This window comes from Schistocerca piceifrons, chromosome 8 (assembly GCF_021461385.2).
Source record: "Schistocerca piceifrons isolate TAMUIC-IGC-003096 chromosome 8, iqSchPice1.1, whole genome shotgun sequence".
Taxonomy (NCBI): Eukaryota; Metazoa; Arthropoda; class Insecta; order Orthoptera; family Acrididae; genus Schistocerca; species Schistocerca piceifrons.
In genome coordinates, this window is record NC_060145.1 from 161,216,073 (window position 1) to 161,243,818 (window position 27,746).

The 27,746-nt window shown below is 41.8% G+C and overlaps 1 protein-coding gene across 4 annotated transcripts in view; it reads left to right on the forward strand.

Moving 5' to 3' along the window:
- The window catches only part of LOC124711207 (oxysterol-binding protein 1), a 306,892-nt gene that overhangs the window by 110,772 nt on the left and 168,374 nt on the right, over positions 1–27,746 (forward strand). For all 4 annotated transcript variants that reach the window (XM_047241150.1, XM_047241152.1, XM_047241151.1 and 1 more), the window contains 2 exons: positions 12,941–13,118; positions 20,001–20,152. In XM_047241150.1, coding sequence (XP_047097106.1) covers positions 12,941–13,118; positions 20,001–20,152 — 330 coding nt within the window. The remainder of the gene's footprint in view (positions 1–12,940; positions 13,119–20,000; positions 20,153–27,746) is intronic.

Below are 27,746 nucleotides of genomic sequence, written 5' to 3' on the forward strand. Positions count from 1 at the left end.
TGTCGCGCTGCTAATACGCAGTATGAAAATAATTGAGGCTTCTTTCTGTTCTATAGTGAAACACACGCATGGAACACAGTTAAAAAGTGCCTTGAAATAGGTTGTTCTTAACGTTTTTTCATAAATTTATGGAGATAATAGGCTTTGAAGGGGTTGTATGTAACGCAGGTGATTAACTAAAGCCTAGTTTACACGACGACACTAGGTTACAGGCAACTGCGCTACCGGCCACTGCGCATGCGCTTTTGCGCAACTCATTGGTGAAACTAAACATTTTCGGCGTGTTCCAACTTTGGTGACACTAGTTGCATGAGTTTTGATGCTACGTGTGTTCGTGGAGTGTTGTTGTTGTTGTTGTGGTCTTCAGTCCTGAGACTGGTTTGATGCAGCTCTCCATGCTACTCTATCCTGTGCAAGCTTTTTCATCTCCCAGTACCTACTGCAACCTACATCCTTCTGAATCTGCTTAGTGTATTCATCTCTTGGTCTCCCTCTACGATTTTTACCCTCCACGCTGCCCTCCAATACTAAATTGGTGATCCCTTGATGCCTCAGAACATGTCCTACCAACCGATCCCTTCTTCTGGTCAAGTTGTGCCACAAACTTCTCTTCTCCCCAATCCTATTCAATACTTCCTCATTAGTTATGTGATCTACCCATCTAATCTTCAGCATTCTTCTGTAGCACCACATTTCGAAAGCTTCTATTCTCTTCTTGTCCAAACTATTTATCGTCCATGTTTCACTTCCATACATGGCTACACTCCATACGAATACTTTCAGAAATGACTTCCTGACACTTAAATCAATACTAGATGTTAACAAATTTCTCTTCTTCAGAAACGCTTTCCTTGCCATAGCCAGCCTACATTTTATATCCTCTCTACTTCGACCATCATCAGTTATTTTGCTCCCTAAATAGCAAAACTCCTTTACTACTTTAAGTGTCTCATTTCCTAATCTAATTCCCTCAGCATCACCCGACTTAATTAGACTACATTTCATTATCCTTGTTTTGCTTTTGTTGATGTTCATCTTATATCCTCCTTTCAAGACACTGTCCATTCCATTCAACTGCTCTTCCAAGTCCTTTGCTGTCTCTGACAGAATTACAATGTCATCGGCGAACCTCAAAGTTTTTATTTCTTCTCCATGAATTTTAATACCTACTCCGAATTTTTCTTTTGTTTCCTTTACTGCTTGCTCAATATACAGATTGAACAACATCGGGGAGAGGCTACAACCCTGTCTTACTCCCTTCCCAACCACTGCTTCCCTTTCATGTCCCTCGACTCTTATAACTGCCATCTGGTTTCTGTACAAATTGTAAATAGCCTTTCGCTCCCTGTATTTTACCCCTGCCACCTTTAGAATTTGAAAGAGAGTATTCCAGTCAACATTGTCAAAAGCTTTCTCTAAGTCTACAAATGCTAGAAACGTAGGTTTGCCTTTCCTTAATCTTTCTTCTAATATAAGTCGTAAGGTCAGTATTGCCTCACGTGTTCCAGTGTTTCTACGGAATCCAAACGGATCTTCCCCGAGGTTGGCTTCTACTAGTTTTTGCATTCGTCTGTAAAGAATTCGTGTTAGTATTTTGCAGCTGTGACTTATTAAGCTAATAGTTCGGTAATTTTCACATCTGTCAACACCTGCTTTCTTTGGGATTGGAATTATTATATTCTTCTTGAAGTCTGAGGGTATTTCGCCTGTTTCATACATCTTGCTCACCAGATGGTAGAGTTTTGTCAGGACTGGCTCTCCCACGGCCGTCAGTAGTTCCAATGGAATATTGTCTACTCCGGGGGCCTTGTTTCGACTCAGGTCTTTCAGTGCTCTGTCAAACTCTTCACGCAGTATCATATCTCCCATTTCATCTTCATCTACATCCTCTTCCATTTCCATAATATTGTCCTCAAGTACATCGCCCTTGTATAGACCCTCTATATATTCCTTCCATCTTTCTGCTTTCCCTTCTTTGCTTAGAACTGGGTTTCCATCTGAGCTCTTGATATTCATACAAGTCGTTCTCTTATCTCCAAAGGTCTCTTTAATTTTCCTGTAGGCGGTATCTATCTTACCCCTAGTGAGATAGGCCTCTACATCCTTACATTTGTCCTCTAGCCATCCCTGCTTAGCCATTTTGCACTTCCTGTCGATCTCATTTTTGAGACGTTTGTATTCCTTTTTGCCTGTTTCACTTACTGCATTTTCATATTTTCTCCTTTCATCAATTAAATTCAGTATTTCTTCTGTTACCCAAGGATTTCTACTAGCCCTCGTCTTTTTACCTACTTGATCCTCTGCTGCCTTCACTACTTCATCCCTCAAAGCTACCCATTCTTCTTCTACTGTATTTATTTCCCCCATTCCTGTCAATTGCTCCCTTATGCTCTCCCTGAATCTCTGTACAACCTCTGGTTCTTTTAGTTTATCCAGGTCCCATCTCCTTAAATTCCCACCTTTTTGCAGTTTCTTCAGTTTTAATCTACAGGTCATAACCAATAGATTGTGGTCAGAGTCCACATCTGCCCCTGGAAATGTCTTACAATTTAAAACCTGGTTCCTAAATCTCTGTCTTACCATTATATAATCTATCTGATACCTTTTAGTATCTCCAGGATTCTTCCATGTATACAACCTTCTTTCATGATTCTTAAACCAAGTGTTAGTTATGATTATGTTGTGCTCTGTGCAAAATTCGACCAGGCGGCTTCCTCTTTCATTTCTGTCCCCCAATCCATATTCACCTACTATGTTTCCTTCTCTCCCATTTCCTACACTCGAATTCCAGTCACCCATGACTATTAAATTTTCGTCTCCCTTCACAGTCTGAATAATTTCTTTTATTTCATCATACATTTCTTCAATTTCTTCGTCATTCGTGGAGTGTAGGCAAACTGAAATATTGAAGTGGGGAACGGAGAATTATGTTCGCATTTTAGATATCTATGCTTTGCATATGTGTTTGTGGGATTTCAGTGATGCTGATTACAAAGATAAGCAACTTATTTGCTGCCGCTGGGACCATCATGTGCGATTATAACATAGATGGTTTGACACTATCTGAGCTGCAGGGCAAAATTTATTGAGTTAGGAGCATATATACAACTGAATTTAAAAAAATACAAGCAAGTGTAATTCTAGCTGTGGATATGCTCTCGCCTACAAGACTAAAATCCCATCGTTCGAGTCGGCCAACTCTTTGTTAAGGAATATTGTTGACAGCAGGAAGGCTATACAAATTCAAGAAGCGGCTAGAGAACCTGAGGCGCTCTAGAAGCGGCATTCTTTATTCAGTATTCATCAATTTAAAATGTCGTTACAGTGCTCCCCATTCACATATGTGTGAATTTTGAAATATTTCCGGCCGGCCGGCGTGGCCGAGCGGTTCTAGGCGCTTCAGTCTGGAACCGCTCGACCGCTACGATTGCAGATTCGAGCAGGATGTGTGTGATGTCCTTAGGTTAGTTAGGTTTAAATAGTTCTAAGTTCTAGGGGACTGATGACCTCAGAAGTTAAGTCCCACAGTGCCCAGAGCCATTTGAACCATTTGAAATATTGCCACTGGACAAGATCTATCTTCAAGAGAGTAGTTTGGAAACCATTCTCTTCTTAATGCAGCCTGCTTCGAATAATTATTGTTGCTAATGTTAATAATTATTACTGTTAATGTTAATAATTATTGGTGTTAATGAAAAAGTGTAATCACCTACTAAACCCGTATCTTAATAGCATGCCGAGTGTTCTCGATTGTAATGCAGGCAATAATTATGATATGTAACTTCAGTTCTGGCGGCAGAGCTTCGTGCATTACAGTACCTTTATTCCTTGTCGCATAATTAACTCTATTTAGAAGAAGCGTGCTCAGTTCTGGTGACATTCTAAGATAACTAAAAGGACTTTTTGGATTTTCCGTTATAAATTATTTCAGCAAGGATGCTGAGCAATCGAGCTGACGTCGTTCCTTCATCCAGTCACGAATCGAAACACGTTTCTAATTTTTTTCTTATGCAGCGATTCCACGCAACAAGCTTTAACTCCGCCACAACTCGTGCGACGTGCAGCTGCCAAAAATTTCATTTCAGGCACGACTCAGGGACCTCAAAACGACGAAACTGAAGTGTATATTGGTGTCGCCGTGTCCACAGTCAGGAATGAAACCACTTGCGCGCAACTCAATCCACGCAACGAGTGGCGCAACCCAATGTCATCATGTAAACTAGGTTTAACGTTTATTGAACATTGAGCACAGTCGGTAGCGTAATGGAATGCCAACCAAATGCGGTAATTCGTGCGGTTGTTCAAATCTCCCTCATATCTTTTTTTTTTTTCGTCATTCAGTTTGAAATACCTACATCTCGTAATTATAAAACTCATAATTTTTTTATGAATAATGCACATCTTGTTTCTAACTACATATTGGACGCGAAATTCCTGTTTCCATTTCAAATACAGATTCTTAATTATCGACGTTTATGAAAGACTGTTCATAAAGGTTGTTTAAATTAAGAAAACATAATTTAATTTTTTAAGGCAAAAATGAAAAACCAAATCCTCTTTATTTGTACTGTGTCCATCGTTTTATACCACCAAGGTAGATAAATACCGTAGAAACATGAAGAACAATCATTTTCACAGCATCGAGCACATCGTGCAAATACTGCATTTTTACACTACATTACAATATGAACCCAACAGAACTGATCTGGAGCTAAGCCGCGGGATTTGGCCCGAGAAGCAAAATGACTTTTAAGCTGCCAGACATACTGGAACTAATGCACCCAGCTTTTTCACATGTCACTGCCCAACGGCTCGTCATAAAAGAAGAGAAAATGCTGCGCGTGGTTGGCTTCATGGATTCTGTTGTTGATAGGCCTATTATCAGAGTAGCAGGTTACACTTCCAGAACTGAAATGTATTTCTCGTATTCGGATACGGAAGCAGCTAAGAGATTACCAGACGACTGACTAAGTTATGCCGTCAGTGGCTTCAGTATTTAACTATACGGTGAAATTGTTCAATACTCTCTTACGTTACACACAGCTTTTCCAGAAAAATTACCCTGAGGTTAAATCAGGAATTTTCATCATTCTTGTTTTTAATTACAATTGAGCGAAAAACAATGTGTTGCGGTTTTCATCTAGTCGCGTAAGGAGCATACTGTGGGAGATTTGCAGTGTATTATTTCATTCTGATTAAAGATTAAATGACATTTGAAGCTATATTGCTCCTCTGCTAGTCTCTCTTTACGTGTGAACTGTAGCTGCCCACATCACTGCAGGCTGGCTGTACCAGCTGACCGGCCAGTGCTGTCCAAGTTACAAGCGCCGGTAAATCTGGGTTCCTGTATTACCGCTAAGTCGATGTGCACGTAAAGCACAGCACAAAACGTACCCATATTATCGTACTTGACAGTACTCGAGACAGTTTGGCTGCAGTCCCACGTGAAATGGAAATCCTATGATGTTCCAGCAAACACGGAAGAATACATAGTGCAATGTTCACATCAGGTGTATTTTTGTGATGGATTATAGGCACAGTGTACATTGTACTTTTGTTCCAAATACTAATGCTCCAACTTTTTCCCCCTCACATTTAAGACCCCTGTGTTGAATAGTAACACTTATTGCAACCATTGCTGTCACAACTAATTTGCTTAAGTAAAAGTGTAGGAAATTGCCATTCACTATTTATCTGGATGCATTTGAGGTTCCACTACTGAAGTAATTGTTGTGGAATATTTGTCATTGGTACTCATTTGATACAGTCTGTTAATATGAATTAAACAAATACTTTTAAGAAACAGTCATCAATTGCTCAAATTTCACACACTTAGAATACTATATTTCTATCGCATGATGTTGAAGCATCTGTTGCAAGTGACTTAAAAATGTGTGGCCTCCAACATGTGAAAATGCTACTTACTACATGTAATGTAAGTGGATTACACAGCAACTATATTACTGCAGACGTAGTATTTTTTGTACAAATTCATGATCTCACGCACACAACAATATTTTCAAGTAAAAGAACGTTTGGTCACATTACGACAATAATAGAGAATAAAGCAACACATAAATGGCAATAAGTTCTTTGCGGAGTATAAATAAATAGTAAATCCATAAATGCTTTGCAGTTGCTAAATACAGGTAATCTCCACCCTCCCCCTTTCTATGTTCATCGCTTTCCTTCACTCCTTCCATCTCCTCTTACCCCTCTATCTGAGCTTAAGCCTTGTTTATTGGTACTGCAAACAAAACCGTGATTGGGAATTGGAATTGCTTAAAACGAATGGATAAATCTGTTGGGATCATTGGTATATGGGGTATGAGAGGGACTTCCCCAGCTGCTGGATCTGTGAGGATAGTAGCTTCAGTGACAGTATTTCATATAATTTTGATCTGTGAGTGTATAAGATTACACAGTTTTGGATGATTCAGATTCCATAGTAGTATTCTGAGTGTAAGCTGTTAGGCCATAAATACAACTTTCCTGTTAAAATAGACTATGAGGAAGAAAACAACACATTATTGTGTATACAATTTTTGTTTAAAATTATCTGTAAGAAGAAAGAATATGCATGGGAGAAACAATTTGCCTAATTGTTCAAATGCCCTGATATTGTAGTTACAACTAACTGCCGTAAAAAAGTTACACATTTTCAAGCACAGCGCAGCATTTTTTTCCTCACAGCAGGTTTTAACAGAAAACCTATACATTGTTGTTTAAAAAATTATATAGTCTATATTCATCTGAATGTTTGTTAGAATGTTGTGTAAAAATGAGAAGTGGATTGGTCTAGAACTTTTCGAAATTTTTGCTAATAATGTTTGCCAATTATACATATATTTATGTAGCATATATGTTTTAAAAATATATAGCCTCTGTCCATCCTAATGTTTATTGGAGTATCATAAAAATGCAAAGTAAATAGATCAAGAATGTTTCCAAATTTATGTAGGCTAAACTAACTTCCGTCTTCATGTACTGTATATGTTTGTACACCATATAAAATGTAAAAATGTAGCCTGTGTCCATCCAAACACTTATTAGAGTATCATGTAATAATTTGAAATAATTTAGTCAAGAATTTATTGAGAATTTTTGGTAACAATGTCAAACAGTTTCCTGTCTGTAAATAGTAGTACAGGTGTAGAGAGTAAAGGTAACAGTGTGTACAGTAATGGCATTGACTGTTCAGTGGCACATAGACAAGACTGAAAATGTTACTAAGCTTTCAGACTAGTCTTCTTCTTCAGGTGTTAGTAGTACAGTGTGTGTGCGCGCGCGCGCCCACACACACACACACACACACACACACACACACACACACACACACACACACACACTTGAATTGTCCCAGCCAACACTGCAGCTTTATGTAACTCTCAGGCATTCCCGGCTGTCTAATGACACCTTGGATTGTTGGGTGTTCTGTCAGATATTGGCATCATACTCACACAATATTTCAGTAACATAGCTCGTAACCTTCGTCAGGTGCGACCTGAGGCTGCCCCTCAATTGGACCTAATCCACTGTTTAGTCTGTGGCCTCCCTCCTCCACCGGCAGTTGCACGCGTTCCCTCTGCTATCTGCACCCGATAACTGTGCTCTTTTGGAACATTGCTGTTCAATTTTTGGTCCGCTGTGATACTGGGTGTTCCCTTTGCGGTCCGTGCCCATCATTTTCCGTCTGCTGTGGTTTTGGATGTTCCCTCTAAGGTCTGTGCCCATCAGATCTGCTCCTGAATGTTCCATCTTTGGCCTATTACACCTGACACTTTGTCTGGTGATTATTTTCCATATCCATGCCTTCCGTTCTTCTATTGGTGAAGTGCTTGACTGAGATAAAAGTGACTGACAATCTCATGAACCATGACATGGGCTACCAACTAAGTAGAGCCTGGGATCCTGCTCTAGAATTTTTAAAGGAGCAGCAGGGACAGCTACTCAACAGACAGAACAACAGACGGCGTGGATATGGAAAACAAGCACCAGGCAGAGTGCCAGATGCGGCACACCGAAGAGGGAATGTCCAGGAGAGGATCCAATGGGTGCAGATTGCAGAGGGAACACCCAGAACCACAGCCAATGGAAAATGACGGGTGCAGTCCACAGAGGGAACATCCAGAGTCGCAGCGGACTGAAACCGGAATGGCAATACTCCAGCAGATAGCAGTGAGCAGGAACAGTCTGAAGGGGGGAACGTACCAGACCATAGATGGAATACCCAGGAGCGGGTCTGGTGGGCACGGACCACAGAGGGAACACACAGAACTGCAGCGGATGGAAAACAACGGGCGCAGACTGCAGAGGGAACACCCAGCGGATCGAAAACAGAACGACAACATTCCAGAAGATCGCAGCGGTCAGGCGTAGAGGGAATGCCTGCAACCATCAGTGGAGGAAGAAGGCCACAGACATAAATACTGGACCAAGTCAATCCAAGGAGCAGTGTCAGGTCGTACCAGATGAAAGTTATGAGTTACATTGCCGAAATATTGTGCGAGTACGATGCTGATATCTGGCAGAACATCTGACAACCCAGGATGTCAACAATGCAGCTTGTCTGAGGTGAGGGATTGTATCGGGTGAAGTGGAAGAGTGGAGAAAAGAGGCCGGATAGGGGAGGGAGGGTTGTAGCAAAGAGTGGCTGATGGCTAGAAGATAAAGGCAGCAGGCTCACAATGTTAAGAAACTTGCTCTGGCACAGAGAACAGAGGAAGAGAGAAAGTGCAAAGCAGACAGTGTGAGTGAAGACTGACTGAAAGGGGGAGGGGGGACATGGGGCTGCACAATATTGGCAGGTGTGCCAGTTTCTTTGGCTCTTCAGCGTATCTCCCTAATGCATCTCCCACGTGCTCAATGGGAACCGACAGGCCAGTTTATTTGCTGAATATCCTCATTTCCAAGAGCTGCTCTATCTGTGCTGTTTGATGTGCTCACATTTTGTTATCTATAAAATTGAAGTCATTGCTAAATGTACCCATAAAAAAATACAATGGGGAAGGAGTACAGTGTTGCAATAATGTTCGCCAGTGAGTACACCATGTTCACAGATTAGTACACCCACAGGACATCATGCCTCCCCACATCATAACACCTGAACCACCAAAATGTTCCAGGGTACATAGTGTGTTCCCATCTCTCATCATATGAGGGTACATCCAGAATCACTACTCAGAGTGAATTTGCTCTCATCCCATAAGAGCATGTTACCCCCAATAGTCATTGGTGCATTCCACATGTTCTTGGCTCCATCACAAATGGTGCTGCCAGTGTGAAGTTATCAATGGAATAATACTGGACATTGGAAAAAGGGACCACCCTATACAATTGCCATGCCACTGTCGTGCAGGAGATTGCATGCTTTGCAGTCCTGTTAAATATGGTGGCAGTTTCACCCACTATTTGACATTGATTCCTTCTTGCTTTTTGCGCAACATAGCCATCACCTGCTGCTGTAGTTGACCATGACTGACTACCTGCCCTCCTTTGGGTAGCTGTGCCTGTGATTCTGAATGCTCTCCACACATGAAACAATGCTGTGAGCAGTACCAAACTCCTGGGCCATACTCGTCAGTTTGTCCTCCTTTCAAGGTACTGATGTTTCTTTCCCAACTGAGGTCAACTAAATGTCGTTTCTGGGCCATGATGTATTGCAGATCACCACCACAGTGCACAGTAACTGCTCATTGATTTCCTGTTCCTTTGATTGGCTCATATTGTGGAGCCAGCCCCATTTGGCTCTGTAGTCGTGCAGACCTCACGTCATGACGTACAGATATCTGTGCATGACTGGGAGATCTCTGGCGACATGCTCCTGCACTTTCATTCATTTCCTCTAAGTATTTAATAACTCATGATATATTATGTATCTCTTCCTTAAGTTTTGCAGAGCAGTGTATTATGTTTTGTCTTTGTAATATATTGCCCTTTTTTTATACATTGATATTGGTGTTGAAAATTGTTTCTAACTTAACATCACATTTTTAAATGTGTCTCATTTGTGTTTCAGTTCATCTTGATCAATTTTTTTTAAACAATGGAAATTCCGTTTTGGAATATCAACAACATTATGAAAAGAAAAGATTGCTGCTCACCATAAAGATGACATGTTAAGTTGCAGACAGCCATAAAGAAAGGATTGTTACACACTTAACTTTAGGCAAAAGTCTTCTTCAGAAAAGAAAAGAAAACATGCACACTTTCACACAAGCGAACATACCTCATGCATACATGACCACTCTCTGTGAACGCTGTTGTGTGGAATGGTGCGGGCAGTGTTGAGGAATAACTGGGCATGGGTGGGTGGGGGGAGGAGGAGGAGGAGTCATTGCTACCTGACGGAGCACACAGGGAATAGATGGTGGCCAGACAAGGCTGTCCGTTGTGGGTTCGGGATATTGGGGGACAGATGGGGGGGGGGGGGGTGGAAAAGGAGAGCAGTAGAGAGGGAAAATGACCAGTGGTGTCGGTAGAGAGCGGAGCACAATGAAGGTAGCAGACATGAATTGGTAAGATGTGATAGTACAGAGGGGCGGAAATTGCTGGGTGGAGGGTGTGGGGACAGTTGGTAAATTTATATTGAGGTGACGATGATTTTTGGAGAACGGATGATGATGTAAGGATGATTCCTGTCTCTGTAGTTCAGAGAAGTTGGTGGTAGAGGGGAGGATTCAGACAGCCTGGTTTGTGAAGTAGCCATTGAAATCAAGCATGTTGTCTACTTTACTCTTTGGCCACAGTTTGGTGATGCCCATTTGCCATGGTGACAGCTGTGTGGTGGTCATACCAATATATAAAAACTGTGTAATGATTGCAGCAGAGCTGGTATATGACATGGCAGCTTTCACAGGTGTCCCACCCTCTGATGGAGTAGGATAAGCCTATGAGAGGACTGGAATAGGAAGTGATGGGTGGTTGGATCGGGCAGGTCTTGCACCTGGGTCTTCCAAGGGATATGATCACTGTGGCAAGAGGTTAGGATTTAGAGTAACATAGGGGTGGAATAGGATGTTGTGCAGGTTGAGTGGGTGACTGAACACCACCTCATCCTCTCTGATGGCTCCATTCAAACCACTGTCCACATTAAACTCACCAACCACCAACAGTAGCTGCAATATGTCAGCTGCCATCCCTTCCACACAAAACATCCCTACCATACAACCTGGCCACTTGGGGACAGTGTATGTGCTGTGACAAGAACTCCCTTGCCCAGTATGCTGGAAGTCTCACAAAGGCCATCACAGACCGGCACTATCCCCCAGACCTAGTCTGCAAATAGATCTCCTGTGCCATTGCTCCAAAAACCACCATCCTCAAGAAATCGCTACAAAGGAGTGCACCCCCTTTGTTACCCAGTAGCACCTTATACCAGAGCACATCCTTCTGCAGGTCTTTGATTGTCTGCCATCAAGTCCTGAAATAAGAGACTTCTTACCAAAGATCCTTCTCATGCCTCCCTAAAGTTGTGTTTCGTCACCCACCCACCCTCCACAACACCCTAGTCCATCATTATGCCACTCCCAAACCCATCCCATTGCCACTGGTATCACATCCCTGTGGAAGACTCAAGTGTAAGACCTGTTCAATCCAACCAACTAGCACTTCCTATCCCAGTTCTGTCACAGGCTTGTCCTGCTCCATCAGAGGCCAGGCAACCTGTGAAAGCAGCAATGTCACATACCAGCTCTGCCATAATCACTGCAATCCTTTTTGTGTCAGTATGACTACCAACTAGCTCTCTACAAGGATGAATGGCCACTGCCATAATGTGGCCAAGAACAAAGTTGACCACCCTGTGACATAATATGCAGCTGAACATAACATGTTTGATTCCAGTGAACATAACATGTTTGATTTCAGTGGTTGCTTCACAACTTGGGCCATATAGATCCTCCTCCCCACCACCATCTTCTCTGAACTGCAGGGGAGAGGAGTTATCCTTACAACACATTATCCATTCCTCAAATCATCCTGGCCCCAAGCTAAGGTAACCTATTCTGCCCACACCTTCAACCAACAGTTTCCGCCCCGTGCATTCTATCACCTCCTTCAAAATCATGTCCCCCACCTTCATTGTGTTCTGGTCTCTGCCAGTGCCACCATTCTTTACTCCTCTTTACTACTCTCCTTTTCCAGTCCCCATTCCCCCCACCACCCACCCTTTCATTCCCGACAGCCTCCTGAAGCCACGACAGGCACTTTTGTCTGGCCACCATCTAGTCCCTGCTTATTCCATCAGGCAGTGCTGATGCCTCTCGCCCTTTCTGTACCCTACTATCCCTTCGCCTTCACCTCTCCCTTCCCTACTATCCCTTCGCCTTCACATCTCCCTTCCCTAGTATCCCTCTGCGTTCACATCTCCCTTCCCTAATATCCCTCTGCCTTCACCTCTCCACTTCCAACACTGCTTCCAATTGATACGACATCATTGCATTGTGGCCGCAATGTCTAGAGAGAGTGCTCATGTGTGCGTGAGTTTGCTTACTTGTGTGAATGTGTGCGTGTTTTCTTTCCATTCTTTTTCTTTTCTGAACAAGGCTTTGGCCGAAAGCTAAGTGTGTAACAGTCTTTTTCACTATGCCTGTCTGCAACTCAATGTATCATCTTTATGATGAGTAGCAACCCATCCTTTTCCTAATATTGTTGATAACTTTTTTAAACATTTGTGCCATCAGGCAGATATGTTCCCAATTGATACTTTGAAGTACAAACATTAAGACATAATTTGAAAAATATTAATGTTGTCTAAATAACTCATTAGTTTTAACAAGACAAATTAGATGTTATATTCAAATTCTGTGTAACAGTTGTCACTTCATTCTACTTCTTACTGGGATTGTGTCATTTTATTAAGGAAGCAAGGGGGATTCTATTCTGACATATTTCTTATAACTAATAAATAATTATTCTTAGTTCTTCTTTTTTGTTGTAGACATGCAGTGAGTACCTGGAACTAGCGCAGTCACAGGGACGTAAATGGCAACGCATGCTGCAGCATGAAAGGGAGCAGAGGCTCCGGCTGGAAGAAGTTGTAGAGCAGTTGGCACGACAGCACTCGCATCTAGAGCAGGCGGCCAAAGAACATCAAATTCCCAATCAAAATATGCCTAGTAAGTAAATATTTTGGTTTCCCTGTTATGAGTATTACACAACAGGAAATACCCAACACTTCTTAAAAACATTTTTTTTTGAATTTTACTGCTTTATTGATCCACTGGTGTGTTAATAAACTTAAGCTAAAATAAACGAAGTCATCTGTCCTAATATTCTCCATCCTTGCAAATTACTTTATGCTAACTTTGGGTTAGAGTCTGATTGCAAGCACAGGAATCCCTGATACACCACAGCTAAACAGCTTTCACATGAACCGTATTTTCAATTATTATAAGATGAAGATGATATAAGATGATGCTGTGACAGAGCTGTAAGGGTAAAAAGTCAAAATTGTCCATTCTACTTTTATGTTCCCTTCATTCATTTGCTGGATGTAGTTAAGCTTTGTGTTGTCGTGCTGTAGAAAAGTGTCCTCCTTCACCCTATAGGATGGAATATGGCTCATCGACTGTGGAGTTTCTTCTGAATTCCCACACACACATCAAAGTAATTATGTTTCCTTGTGTTAAGATGTCTACAAACTGAAAGTCTTATGATTAAAAAAGTGAAAAAAGTGCAGTCTCTGCTTGGTGTAGATTGTTTTTCCACTAAACATTTTAACATGATGCACCCTATCAGTTGTCCCGTAGCTTTAGCCCAAACTGAAGAGACATGTCTCATTTTAACCCAAAGTTCTTGCCATATAGTTTTCTGTTCAATCAGTGCTCTTTAAAGATGTCTACAATGTTATCAGCACACACCTACTACTTTACTGAAAGCAGTTGCTGTGTAACTCATTGTCATATATTATTCCCTTAAAACCACATGGTGAGCACTTGCACATTGGTGCATATCCACATATTTCAGCTGTGTGCAGTGTACTAATTCACAGAGAACACCCAATAAAAAGACAATTGAAATTCAAATACCTCTCTCACCATTCGTAGTTAGATTCTCTGTGGATTCTATTAACCATTTAAGGCAAATGTGGAATGATTTCTTCTCTGTATTGTCCACACTTTGCTTATACTCTATCTCTAATGATCTTGTCAACAATGGAAATTAAACATTAAAGTTTCCTTCTTTCTTTGGATACATAATATCGAGGAAAAGTCGGCAACATTAAATTGGTTCAGGAATTCGCCAGAATGCCAAGGAAAAAACAGATGTTTTGTAAGTTGATTCTGTACCTCACTGAACGCTGAGAGTTTAAGATCACTAATAGGCAGCAAAAATGGTGTCCAAATGGAGTTGCCAAGAACTACTATGGGGGTGCTCAGAAATTTGTGAATTTCACTTGCAGGGTCAGAACAACCTATTGCAGATTATTTAACAAGGAGAACATGAATCATGCTATTTTTTAAAAAAAGCCTATTCAAGCACTACACTTTTCTAAGCAGCTTGCAACAGGATCAATTTTATGAAGTATGGAAACTTTTCTGCAGAAAATGAAATTAGTCTGTATACAATACATATTGAAAATTAGTGTAACTTGAAGTTTTCCCTGTGTAATGAGTGCCACATGTTGTTTCGGGATTGCAACTGGATGATCTCAACTCCCAGCTGAGAGATTTCAACTGCCTGGTTGTCAGCTGAAATATTATGACGAGAATCATCATTCACCTGCAATCTTGAGACCTCAGGTCCGCCGACGGAATGGCGTCCTAAGGGGTCTGGGTTCGATTCCCGGCTGGGTTGGGGATTTTCTCCACTCAGGGACTGGATGTTGTGTTGTCTTCATCATCTATTCGTCCCCATCCAGCATGCAGGTCACTCAATGTGGCATCGAATATAATAAGACCTACACCAAAGCGGTCGGAGCTGCCCTGTAAGAGGCCTCCCGGCCAGTGACGCCAAACGCTGATTTCATTTCCATTGAATTAGTCCCACTTGTTGGCCAGAAGAATATGAAAAAATATTTGCTGCATTTAGTGTTCTTTGATAATAATTTAAGTCAATTGTAAATAAATTTAATGGCATGTAGTGTGACAGTTGTGGAACACATGTTAAAGGACACCATGACCGTGGAGAGCAGGGCTTAGGGGAATAGGCTGAATCAGTCGGGAGAGATTCATTTTGTGCCAAAACTAATCCATTAAATGAAAAGATCTAGTCATATCAATTGTCAATGTTGTAGAAAATGAAATGTCATTGTTACATGACGAAATAAATCTCAGGTGAACAGCCTGGTATGAGTGTGCATAGGACACAATATTTCGGCAATCGACCATGTTGCCATCATCAGGTGCGCTGATATAATGACCGGCGGTGGGCCGGCGCCGTGTATACATAGGACGATCCCCCTCCCGCTCATCCCTCAGATGCTTCCTATGAGTCGGTGCGGTCCACTCCCCGCACGCGGTCCAGGTACAGCTTCCGTCCTCCCGCCGTCTGGGCGCTGCGTCCTAGGTCTTCTCGTTCAGGATGGTCTGTTGGCACCGCTCTCATTATTCTTCCCTCCTCCCCCGAAGTCGGTACACTCTGGGAAATATCCTTTTTCTTCTTAATCCGGGTGATCGCGGGTTCCCACACCTTGCTAAGGATGTAACCGCTGTCACGATTTGGTTGTGGCTCCAGTACTCTGATCTTTATGGCTTCTTTGATGACACAGTCCCAGTATTTGGAAGTCTGTATCAGGACTTTGGTTTGGTCATAATCCATGCTGTGGAGTTCCGACAGGCAATGCTCAGCGATGCCGACTTACTGGGCTGTTGCAGTCTAGTGTGCCGTTGATGTTCTTGGCATCGGTCCTCAATAGTATGAATGGTATGCCCTATGTATACACTACCCAATTGGCAAGGTATCTGGTAAACCCCTGATTTACGTAGACCAAGGTTGTCCTTGACACTACAAAGAAGGCTCTTGGTTTTGCTAGGAGGATGGAAGATGGTTTTCACTAAGTGTTTACGTAAAATGCGATCAAAGGCTGCTGTTCCTCCTAGACTTTACGGACTGGCGAAGGTGCACAAGGAATCGATTCCGTTATGCCCCATTGTCAGCAATATTGGTGCCCCAATATACCTTCTTGCCAAGCACCTCAAACAACTGCGTAGCCCTTACGTTGGGAGATGTACACACCATATCTGTAACTCCGTGGATTTCCTGGGACGCATCAGCAACCTTACGCTTAAGGATTCTGACATACTGGTGAGCTTCGACGTGGTATCTCTGTTCACTAAAGTTCTGTTACAAGAATCCTTGGAACTCATCAGCTAGAAATTTGATGAAGAGACCACCAACCTTTTCAGGCATGTTCTGACATAAACTTACTTCTTATTTGACAGTGAATACTACGAGCAGAGAGGAGTAGCCATGGGGAGTCCACTCTCACCCGTTGTCGCAAATATGTACATGGAACATTTCGAGGAGGAAGCTCTTGAATCAGCACATCTAAAACCCACCTGTTTCTTCAGATATGTGGATGATACCTTCGTTATCTGGCCACATGGAAGAGATAAACTGGCAGACTTCCTCACACATCTCAACTGCAGACACAAGAATATTAAGTTCATCATGGAGATCGAAATGGATGCGATGCTCCCTTTCCTAGATGTTTCGATTAGAAGACGAGCTGACGGCACTTTGGGCCACAGCGTGTATAGGAAGAAGACGCACACCGATTTTTACCTACATGCGGATATCTGCCACCACCCGGCACAAAAGAATGGCGTGCTCAAAACTCTTGTACACAGAGCTCACACCATCTCCGACAAGGACAGTCTCCAACGAGAATTCGACCATCTGAAGACCGTGTTTCGGAGGAACGGTTACAAGGAAGGGCAAATTCAGAATGCTCTACATCCCACACCTGCAGCACTGGCGGAAACTGAGGATGAACGTCAGGAGGAGGTGGCCTTGGCTATTATTCCGTTTTGTGGGGCCTTATCCAGAAAAATTGGATGCATTTTACATAAACATCAAGTGAAAACCATTCTCCGTCCTCCTAGCAAAACCAAGAGCCTTCTTGGTAGTGTCAAGGACAACCTTGGTCTACGTAAATCAAGGGTTTATCGGATACCTTGTCAATGCGGTAGTGTATACATAGTGCAGACCATTCGTACCATTGAGGACCGATGCCGAGAACATCAACGGCTCACTAGACTGCAACAGCCCAGTAAGTCAGAAATCGCTGAGCATTGCCTGTTTGGTACTCCACAGCGTGGATTATGAGCAAACCAAATTCCTGACACAAACTTCCAAATACTGGGACTGTGTCGTCAAAGAAGCCATAGAGATCAGAGTAAGGGAGCCACAACTAAATCGTGACAGTGGTAACATCCTTAGCAAGGCGTGGGAACCCGCGATCGCCCGGATTAAAAAGAAAAAGGATATTTCCCAGAGTGTACCGACTTCGGTGGAGGAGGGAAGAATAACGAGAGCAGTGCCAGCAGACCCTCCTGAACAAGAAGACCTAGGACGCAGCGCCCAGACGGCGGGAGAACGGAAGCTGTACCTTGACCACACACGGGGCACGGACCTCACCGACTTATAGGAAGCACCTGAAAGAGAAGCAGTAGGGGGATTGTCCTATGTATACATGGCGCCGGCCCACCGCCGGTCAGTACATCAGCGCATCTGATGATGGCAACGTGGTCGATTGCCGAAAGATTGTGTCCTATGCACACTCGTACCAGGCTATTCACCCGAGGTTTATTTCGTCATAAAATACGCCTGGAGAAATTGAAGAATCACATCATTGTTACTTGATTGGATACTAAACTATCTTTCTGGGTTAAGATGGAGAAAATGACACTTTTCTGTCATGCTATGATAATATTCTTTCCCGCCCTACCTGCTGCTGCAGACTGGGCAGCTGCTTCTTGCTGCTCCTGTGTTGAGGCTGATGTAGTGTTGAGAACTGACACATCACATTATTCTTTCATTGTAGAATAAGCTTAGAGATTGAGAGCCATTGCTGTGGTCTTCTGCTCTAATTAGAAATGTTTTTGTGGCCATAAACAATGTCAGCAGTTAACTGTAACAGTTACAGCATACTCTGACTGGATGTCTTTATCAAACCAAAATCTTTAAGCAAAATGAGGCTCTGACATGGACTGACAAGACCTTCGCAATGCCATTGAGTTCAGATACCATCAGTCGTTGATAACTGAGTATGACATTTTAAATTTTTGTTACAATCCCATGCAGGTGTTAGTGTGTCAACAACTCACTTCTTAACTGTCAAAAATGAAGTGGACAAATCCTTCAGTGATGAATCGATTAACACCTGGTTTGTGTTTGTTGGGTTTAAACCTTTTGTGATTGAGTAATTTAATACAGCTAATATCCAGTTTTATTCTCTGTAATTGTTTGCACAATCTTCACAAACAAACAACTAAACATTCATCTCTGAAACTTCACAATATTTCATACAGTCATACTTTCTGAAGATTATATTATGTGGGCTGCATTACTGTGTTAGTGTGACAACCAATAGAATGCCCCTCATACAAGATACTGCAGTACGATGTATTCCCCCCTCCTCCTCCTCCCACTACACAGCCTTTTTGTCAAATACTGCTAAAGGTCTTCACTCCCTATTCCGTTATGAAATTACACTGTATGATGATGGTTCATTGCATCCTTCAAATATTGTGTGAGAACAAGGATATCCAGAGTGAAACTGCAATAAAACAAAAGCAGAAAAGAGTTGTAGTGACAAAGTGGTAGGCGATATGGACAAAAACATGTGTCCCTTCCAAGGCACATACAAGTGATCCTTCCATATGGAGCAAGATGGTGAAGGGGATTATAATCCATATTGAAGGAAATACAAGGGATTACAGTGATGCATCAGACCTGCAATGTGTGTTACGTGGAATTATTGTAAGAAACATTAGTCTTCAGGTTTCAAGAACTCTTGTAACGATGGCCTTACCAAGGTACTGTTTGACAATAAAACTATTAAAACTGAACATTATTGAATACTTCTGTGATGATGCTCAAACATCATTTTGTCATTTCCTAAACAGGCAAATTCACATGTGGTTATTGATTTCTTAAGATAGTTATGAATCTAATTAATTGATGATAGAATTATGTTATCAACAAAGATTTTGCTACAGCCAGTTTCCATACACAGTTTCATTTGGCATCTTGAGCAGTGTGTTAGTACAGGTGCTTTATAATAATGTAACACCATTAAAAATGTGTAAAAAATTGACTTCTTCTGTCTGATATTTTTGTCATCTTAGATATTTTGTTCACATACTTTCACTCTAACTGGCAGTTGTACAACCTGGCTGAAATGGTTTCAGTTACAGAAAACGTGCATCTCAAGAAAAGCCATAATGAGAAACAGTATGTAGAGGATGACATGGGATGTAGTGTTGTATCCATTATAGTACGATATTAGGAACAAAAGAAAGGAGTTCATGCGTTAGTTTTTTTATTTGCTTTTCTAGAAAAAATATGGAAAACAGATTAATAATTTCATGTAATGGCATCAGAAGTGAGTGAGAAGGAAATAGTTTGATTGAATAAGAAGAAGAAACATCGAAAGAAATGTACAAAATAAAAATTGGTGCCAAAATTCATCTGTATATGAGAGAGCAGCAGATGGAAAAAATGAGCAAATAAAGCACCAGTAGTCTCTCTCTCTCTCTCTCTCTCTCTCTCTCTCTCTCTCTCTCTCTCTCTCTCTCTCTCTGTGTGTGTGTGTGTGTGTGTGTGTGTGTGTGTGTGTGTGTGTGTGTGTGAGAGAGAGAGAGAGAGAGAGAGAGAGAGAGAGAGAGAGAGAGAGAGAGGTGGGGGAGGGGGGGAGAGTTGTAATTCACTGCTTGAAAGTAATCTTAATTTGTTCTATAAGTTTGTATAGTTTTTGGTACAACACATATCAATTTCAACAACAGAATCTCTGTAATTTGTGGTTTTGCTGTAGCATTATCATCATTTCACAGATCCTACACATTCATCGCCATCAGATGATGATGATGAGAATGAGTTTTATGATGCCCAAGAAGAAAACCATGCAGACGGTGAATCTAATTTCATTCTTAAGATTCCTCTTGGCCATCGTAGAACGTCATCAGGACTTAGTATAGGATCTCAGGTATGCTTTTCAAATGTCTCTAAAGCAAGCAGGAGGAGGAGATAAATTATTAGTGTGTGAAGAAGGTGGAGGAAAACCACATGTGTTTCTATTGCTTCATTCATTCTTAATTGTTTCACAGGATGAATATATCTTATAAATAAATTAACAGTATTGTTTTTAATTCATTTCTGTATTTAGTGATGAATGTGCAATATGCATCATATATTCTGACTACAGTGCGACAGTTACACTTTGTTCCCCACAGTCTTTTGGACGGTCATATTTCAACACTTCTCTGGAGGTTTGAGAGAGGGAGCTAGAGATACTACTTTATGAAAAATATATCTTAATTGGGACAGAGGAAAATATATTAGGACATACTGAACACACAGCCACTTAGGTGAATACATTTGTTCATGTGATAGATCTACTTTCAAAATAACACTTTTATAAGTTTTGCATCTCAGTGTTCAAAGCAGTGGCCTCGTTTCTATTATTAATAGCTTACATTTCATCAAAAAATTTCACATTATGGCAAGGTCCATTGCGATGGAAAACAAGACCTAAAGCAGAGTGCTGGCTCTAATGATTAAATGTAAGAGTAACCTGTTAAGTGTGTGTGTGTGTGTGTGTGTGTGTGTGTGTTTTTATTGTCATGCAATGTAATAGATATTTGGTGTTGGAAGTGTCATTGTCATGGAATGAGATAGCAGTAACATGCTTCTTCCAAGTGAAGAATGCGATTGTTATTTGTGCAAGCACATATTGAAACCAGTAAGAAACAATATTATAGAAAGGAAAGTTGCCACCCACCATATAGCGGAGATGCTGAGTCGCAGATAGGCACAAGAAAAAGATTGTCACAAATAAAGCTTTCAGTCGATAAGGCCTTCGTCATATGACTGCAGTCACAGGTAACTGTAGCCACATTGTGAGAAGTAGCACCATTGCATGATGGAAGTGGGGGTAAGGAGGAGGGTGGGACAGGGAGGGGAGGGATATTAGGGTAGGTGTGACAGACAGTGCAGTGCTGCTAGGGAGTGTGCAGGGACTAGGTGGAGAGAGGATAAGGCAGCTATGTGCAGTTGGGAGGTGAGACGGGAGGGCTGGGGAGAGATGGGTAGGGGTGGGGGGTGGGGGGGGGGGGAGGGCGGAAAACAAGAGAAGTAAAAAGACTGGGTGCAATGGTGGAATGAGGGCTGTATACTGCAGGAATGAGAACAGAGAGGCTGGATGGATGAGGGCAATGATTAACGAAGGTTGAGGCCAGGAGGGTTACGGGAACGTAGAATATATTGCAGGGACCAACACCTTCAACCTATTACCACCTCTCCACAGTTTCTGTCCCTTTACCTAACAGTGCTCTGCTCGTCACTATTGTTGCCACCTCCCTTTACACTGACATCTCTAATGCCCAAAACCTTACCGCTGTTGGACGCTACCTTTTCCAATGCCCGATGGATTCCAAACTGACAAACTCCTTCCTAGTCACCATGATTAACTATATCCTCACCCACAATTACTTCTCCATTGAAGGCATTACCTACAAACAAATCTGAGGCACCTGTGCCCAGATGAAAAGAGACTAAAGTTTTGTGTAAATAATATGTAATTATACTTTATATGTAATATAAATTATACATAATTATACATAATTATACATAACTGGCTTTGGCACTCATACACTGATCCCAGCACAGGACGAGGAAATGGATGCTTCAGTGTAGAAACATCTGGGTTAGTCATGGATCTCATTTTCAAAGTTTCCTGTTCTTCCTCCTTTCAGTTGAACAGTTGACCATTTGGTGATTTTAATGTAATCATTGTAACACACAGATTTCTGTGGTGTATTGTATGGTCACTTAGTTCATGTGCTAATAATGTGTCTTTATGTTCCAAATGGATCTGCAACAGCACTCCATGATGTGTGCTTCAGGCTCACCTAATAATGAACCTCTACACAAATACTTTCATATCTAAAAACAAAGATGATGTGACTTAGCAAACGAAAGTGCTGGCACATCGATAGACACACAAACATACACACAAAATTCTAGCTTTCACAACCAACGGTTGCTTCGTCAGGAAAGAGGGAAGGAGAGGGAAAGACGAAAGGATGTGGGTTTTAAGGGAGAGGGTAAGGAGTCATTCCAATCCCGGGAGCGGAAAGACTTACCTTAGGGGGGGAAAAGGACAAGTATACACTCGCGCGCGCGCACACACACACACACACACACACATCCATCTGCACATACGCAGACACAAGGAGGGGGGGAGAAACACACACACACACACACACACACACACACACACACACACACACACACACACACACACACAGGCCCTTACCTATGCTGGGATTTTTACCATGACCCACAACAAATATTGCAGAAGTAAAACACCTCACCAGTGTATTGCTCAAGAATGGTTATCTGTCCGCTGAGGTAAAAAGAGTGTTGCGACTGTTGCACAAAAACCATAGCGATGCACAAGTGCCTGGTAAATGGAAAGTTTTTCTGCCTTTCATTAAGGATGTTACTGACAGCATAGAAAAAAAATCTTGACAAAACAGAACATCATGGTGGTCTACAAATTCACCCACAAGGTAAAGGATCACATAAAATTAGCCAAGGATACTAGCAAGCCACTGAAAGTAACAGGAATTTATTGAATTCCGTGTAGTTGTGAGGAGGTGTACATGGATACTATGAAAAGGACAGTCAAAAGACGACTAGAAGAGCACAAAGGCAACTGTAGGTGGGGAGGGACTGACAGATCAGTTGTTACAGAACATGGTTTGCAGACAGGAGACCTCCATATCTGTCTTTGATAGGACTCAAGTACTGACTGCCATGAGCACATACCATGAATGGCTATACAGAGAAGCCATAGATGTTGTTAAATATCCCAGGAATTTCAAAAGAGAGGAGGAGGGCATGATACTGATGAGATCTGGATCCCGGTGCTGAAGATAATATCTACTAATCTTCCACCAAGCAGACAACAGCAACTGGTAACAGCCAGATGCACTTGGGTATTCAAAGTATGTGACTACATGTCACTGCATGGGGACATGTGTAAAATGAATTGTACTAAATGGAATTTTGCTGCAGTCAGTACCAAACCAGGATGTGAATCAGACACTCAAAGAAACTATGATTCCAATTGAAAATGTCGTCTGCAGATGGGGATGAAATTTTGAGTTTTAATGTGAAATCCGTTTAATCACAGCGTAACAGCCCAGAATATTCTATTAATTCTGCAAATGGATGGCATTAACAGCAGAGCAAGGAAGAGACAAAGGGCAAAGGAAAGCTGAAAGTGTACAACTGATACCTGTTGGAAGATACCTACCAAAGAAGTAGGTTTGTACCTTGCTTCCCTGTAGCTTCTGTAGAGGATGGAATGTAAAACCCAGTTTAAAATCTTCATAGCCAGGATAAAAGTAAGTTTCTCAAGAAATAATTGTAATGTATAAATATTATTGTACAATTTTTCCCTCTATTATTTCCAGAAAATGGCTATGACAATACTTAAAATTTTAACTAAGAACTTGTGCTCAATATATCAAGATTTTAACCCATGTGAAGCAACTGACTTCCATAATCTTATATACAAACTCCATTTTCTATTTAGTAGTAATGGTGGTTTTTCTTCAATCAGGGATATTGTTCGTCTAAAAAATTTTGAGGATATTATCTAAGTGTACCTTTCAGTTAAAGAGATGGAAGATTAGAATTTAATGATTTATATTGGTCCGCGACCTCTCATACATGTGTTGCATCTGTCAATCAGTCAATGGACACCCCAGGTGGGAATATCAACAATGTAGGAAAAGACAAAATTGCTACTTACCATAAAGAAAACACACACACACACACACACACACACACACACACACACACACACACACACACACACACACCAGCACACCTCAAGCGCACATGGCTGCCAACTACAGTGTCTCGGACCGGAATGCAGCATCATGTGGGATGCAAGCAGCAATCTGGAGGGGGTGAGGAAGGTGAAGGGATGGTGTATGGGTGGGGAGGGGGCGGGGGCGGGAGCAGAGAACACAGAGAACAACACTGCCTGGTGGAGTATGCAGGGACTAGAATGCCAACAGGTGCATTGTCAGGAGGCTGTGGGGACAGCTGGCTGGTAGTGATAACAATATAAAAAGCTGTGCAATGATTGCAGCAGAGCTGGTCAATGACATGGCTGCTGTCACAGGTGGCCTGGCTCTTTATGAGGTAGGATAAACCTGTGGCAGGACTGGAATAGGAAGTGCTGGTTAGAGGGATTGGGCAGGTTTTGCACCTGGTTCTTCCACAGGCATATGATTCTTGTGCCAAGGGTTTGAGATTGGGAGTGGCATAGGGATGGACTAGGATGTTGTGGAGGCTGTCTGCATTTTGACAGCTGTCATCCCTTTCACACCAAAAAGTCCTTCCCATACAGTCTGGCCACCCGGGGCCACCATGGTTGCAGTGACAAAAACTTCCATGCTCAGTGCGCTGAGGGTCTTGCCATCCCCCAGACCTAGTCTGGAAACAAATCTCCCGTGCCATTTACCCTCACACCCCCAGTCCTCCCACCACCCCCAAGAACCCATTGCAAAGGAGTGTCCTCTTTATCACCCAGTACCACCACGGACTGGAACGACTGAACAACAACCTTTGCTAGAGCTTTGATTACCTATTGTCGTGCCCTGAAATGAGGGACATCCTACTCGAGATACTTCCCACCCCTCCTAAAGTGGTGTTCCACCGCCTACCCAACCTCCACAACATTCTAGTCTATCCCTATGCCAATCCCAATCCCAACCTCTTGTCACAAGGATCATAGCCCCGTGGAAGAACCAGTTGAAAAATCTGCTCAATCCACCCACCCAGCAATTCCTTTTCCAGTCCTGTCAGAGGTTTATCCTACCTCACCAGGGGCTGGTCAACCTGTGAAAGCAGCCATGCTCCACTGAAATCATTGCACAGATTTTTATGCTGGTGTGACTACCAACTAGCTGTCCACCAGGGTGAACAGTCCCTGCCAAACTGTGGCCAAGAGCAAAGTAGATAACCTTGTGGCACGACATGAAGCTGAACACAACTCACTTTATTTCAGTGGATGCTTCACTACCCAAGCCATCTGGATCCTTCCCTCCACCATCAGCTTTTCTGAACTGCGCAGATGGGAGTTATCGTTATAACGTGTTCTCCACTCCCGTAATTATCCTGCCCTCAACCTATGGTAACTGTCTCACACCCTCCACCCAACAGTTTCCACCTCCTTTGTACCATCATCTCCTCCCCGTTCTTATCTCCCACCCTGTTTATTTGCAGCCCTCTGTCAATGCATCTGCTTGTCTTTTCTCACTCCTCTCCATTTTTCTCTGTCTCATGTGATGTTGCATTCCATCCTGAGATGCTGGAGATGGTGTACATGTTTGCATGAGGTGTGCTTGCTTGTGTTTGTGAATGGTGTGTGTGTTTCTCTTTTACTGATGAAGGCTGTGGCTGAAAGCTATATGTAAGCATCTTTTAATTTTGATTGTCTGCAACTTAACATGTCTTCTTTACGGTAAGTAACAATCGGTCTTTTCCTGCGTTATCTATTAATCAGTGGTAGTTTTGGCAGTTTTTAGTTGTGATATTATCAATGCTCATCTTGACCATAGGAATCTATAAGCTATGAAACTTTAGCCATCAGTGGATGAGTTATGAGTTTGACAACACTGGATCTTCTAGCTTGGTGGTAGCACTGCTATAGCTCTGTTACTGTAAGCTCTGTGTACCACAGCAACCAGTGCTAGATGCTACTGTGGGACATTTTGCCTCCTAGACAATGAGGAACTAAACAGTTTGCATTGCAGGAGTACTGCAAACATCTTAACAGGACTTTTCATCAATGTGGTTAGCTTACAATCAAGGACACGGATGATCATGGAGGGAAGACGGTTGTTAGCAGCAGCAAAGCTCTGGACCTCTATCACGTATTCTGTGACTCTGAGAGCCACCAAAAAAACTTGAAATGTTTTGTTGGATCACTGAGCTGTACTTAACCCATGTCCTGGAGAATAAATCAATGTATGTTCGAGAGAACCGAGCTGACAATATAAGTTACTTTTTACTGTTGTTACAAAATACAAAAGAATAATTAAACTGTTTCAAGTAATATTCACAGAAATGGTACATTTGAAAGATATCACACTGTTATTTTAAAAAGTAGCACTGCAGAACACCCAATGCAGCCGCAAAATTGAAAAATTCGCTTCTCTGGATGCCACATCTCCTTTCACAATGACTGTCAAACTTTTATATTCTGACACTCCCTATCTCTCACAAACTTGGTTCTACAGAAACATATCTCTGTGGGTGTAAAAAAATATCTGCTACCAGCCACAATAAAAGGTTATTTATTTGTCACATGACCTGTTTCGGGCATGCGCCCATCCTCAGGTGTTTATTCATTCATGTACATGTTTATACTGTTGGAGATCGCTGTATAAATACTAAAAATTATTTGCTGGTGACTAAACAGATAAGAGTGGAACTTAGCCACAGGAAGTGCAAGAGTGTTGCACATCTAGAAACTTGAAAAGCTATTATAGACTGTGAAGTTTTTTGATACACGTTATGAAATTTTTTTATTCACATTTTTGTCGGAGAACTTAGATCTAGGAAGTACAATGATGTTATATATATGAAATTACTGAAAGCTATTATAAATTAAAAAATGACAGCCACAACAATGTGGCTCAAAACAGCTCTAGCTGTCATTTTTTAATTTGTAATAGCTTGTAGTAACTTCATATATATAACATTGTTGTACTTCCTAGATCTGAGTTCTCCGACAAAAATGTGAATCAAACAATTTCATAATGTGTATCAAAAAACTTTGCAGTCTATAATAGCCTTTTAAGTTTCTATATGTGCAACACCCTTGCACTTCCTATGGCTAAGTTCTTTGATCATAACCTACATGTTTCTGTATGAGTAACATCTTTACATCCCCTACGTCTAAGTTCTTTCACCGCAGCCCACATGTTTGTATGTAAACATAGTGTATTTCAGAAGTGCATATCGTAATAGTGAAATAAGCAGCTAAACTTGGTAAAACTGAAATATGGACGTGAAAATGATAAAAAGTGTGTAAGTGGCAAAACTGTCACCACATTGTAACTATAATAATGGTGCTTCATCTTTGTTTAAGTACAGAGATATTTTCGTGAAATGCTGCCTTGACACTTACAATTGTCCCGCTTCTATATGTTTAGTCACCAGCAAATAATTTTTTGTCTTTATACAGTGATCTCCAACAGTATAAATATGTACATGAATGTATAAACACCTGAGGATGGGCGCAAGTCCGAAACCGGTCGTGTGACAAATAAATAACCTTTTATCGTGACTGGTAGTGTATATTTTTCTACACCCTATAAAGGAAAAGTCACGGAGTTCGACAGCATCCATGATGAATAAAATTCATATCTGCGTGGCTCAGGCATCATAACCACCTCCACTCCCTCCTCAAGATACTGTTACGGTGCAATCCCAACTATTTACACTGTATCTCCCAAACTGAAACCCTTGCCCTCCAATAGCTGGAAGAGCAC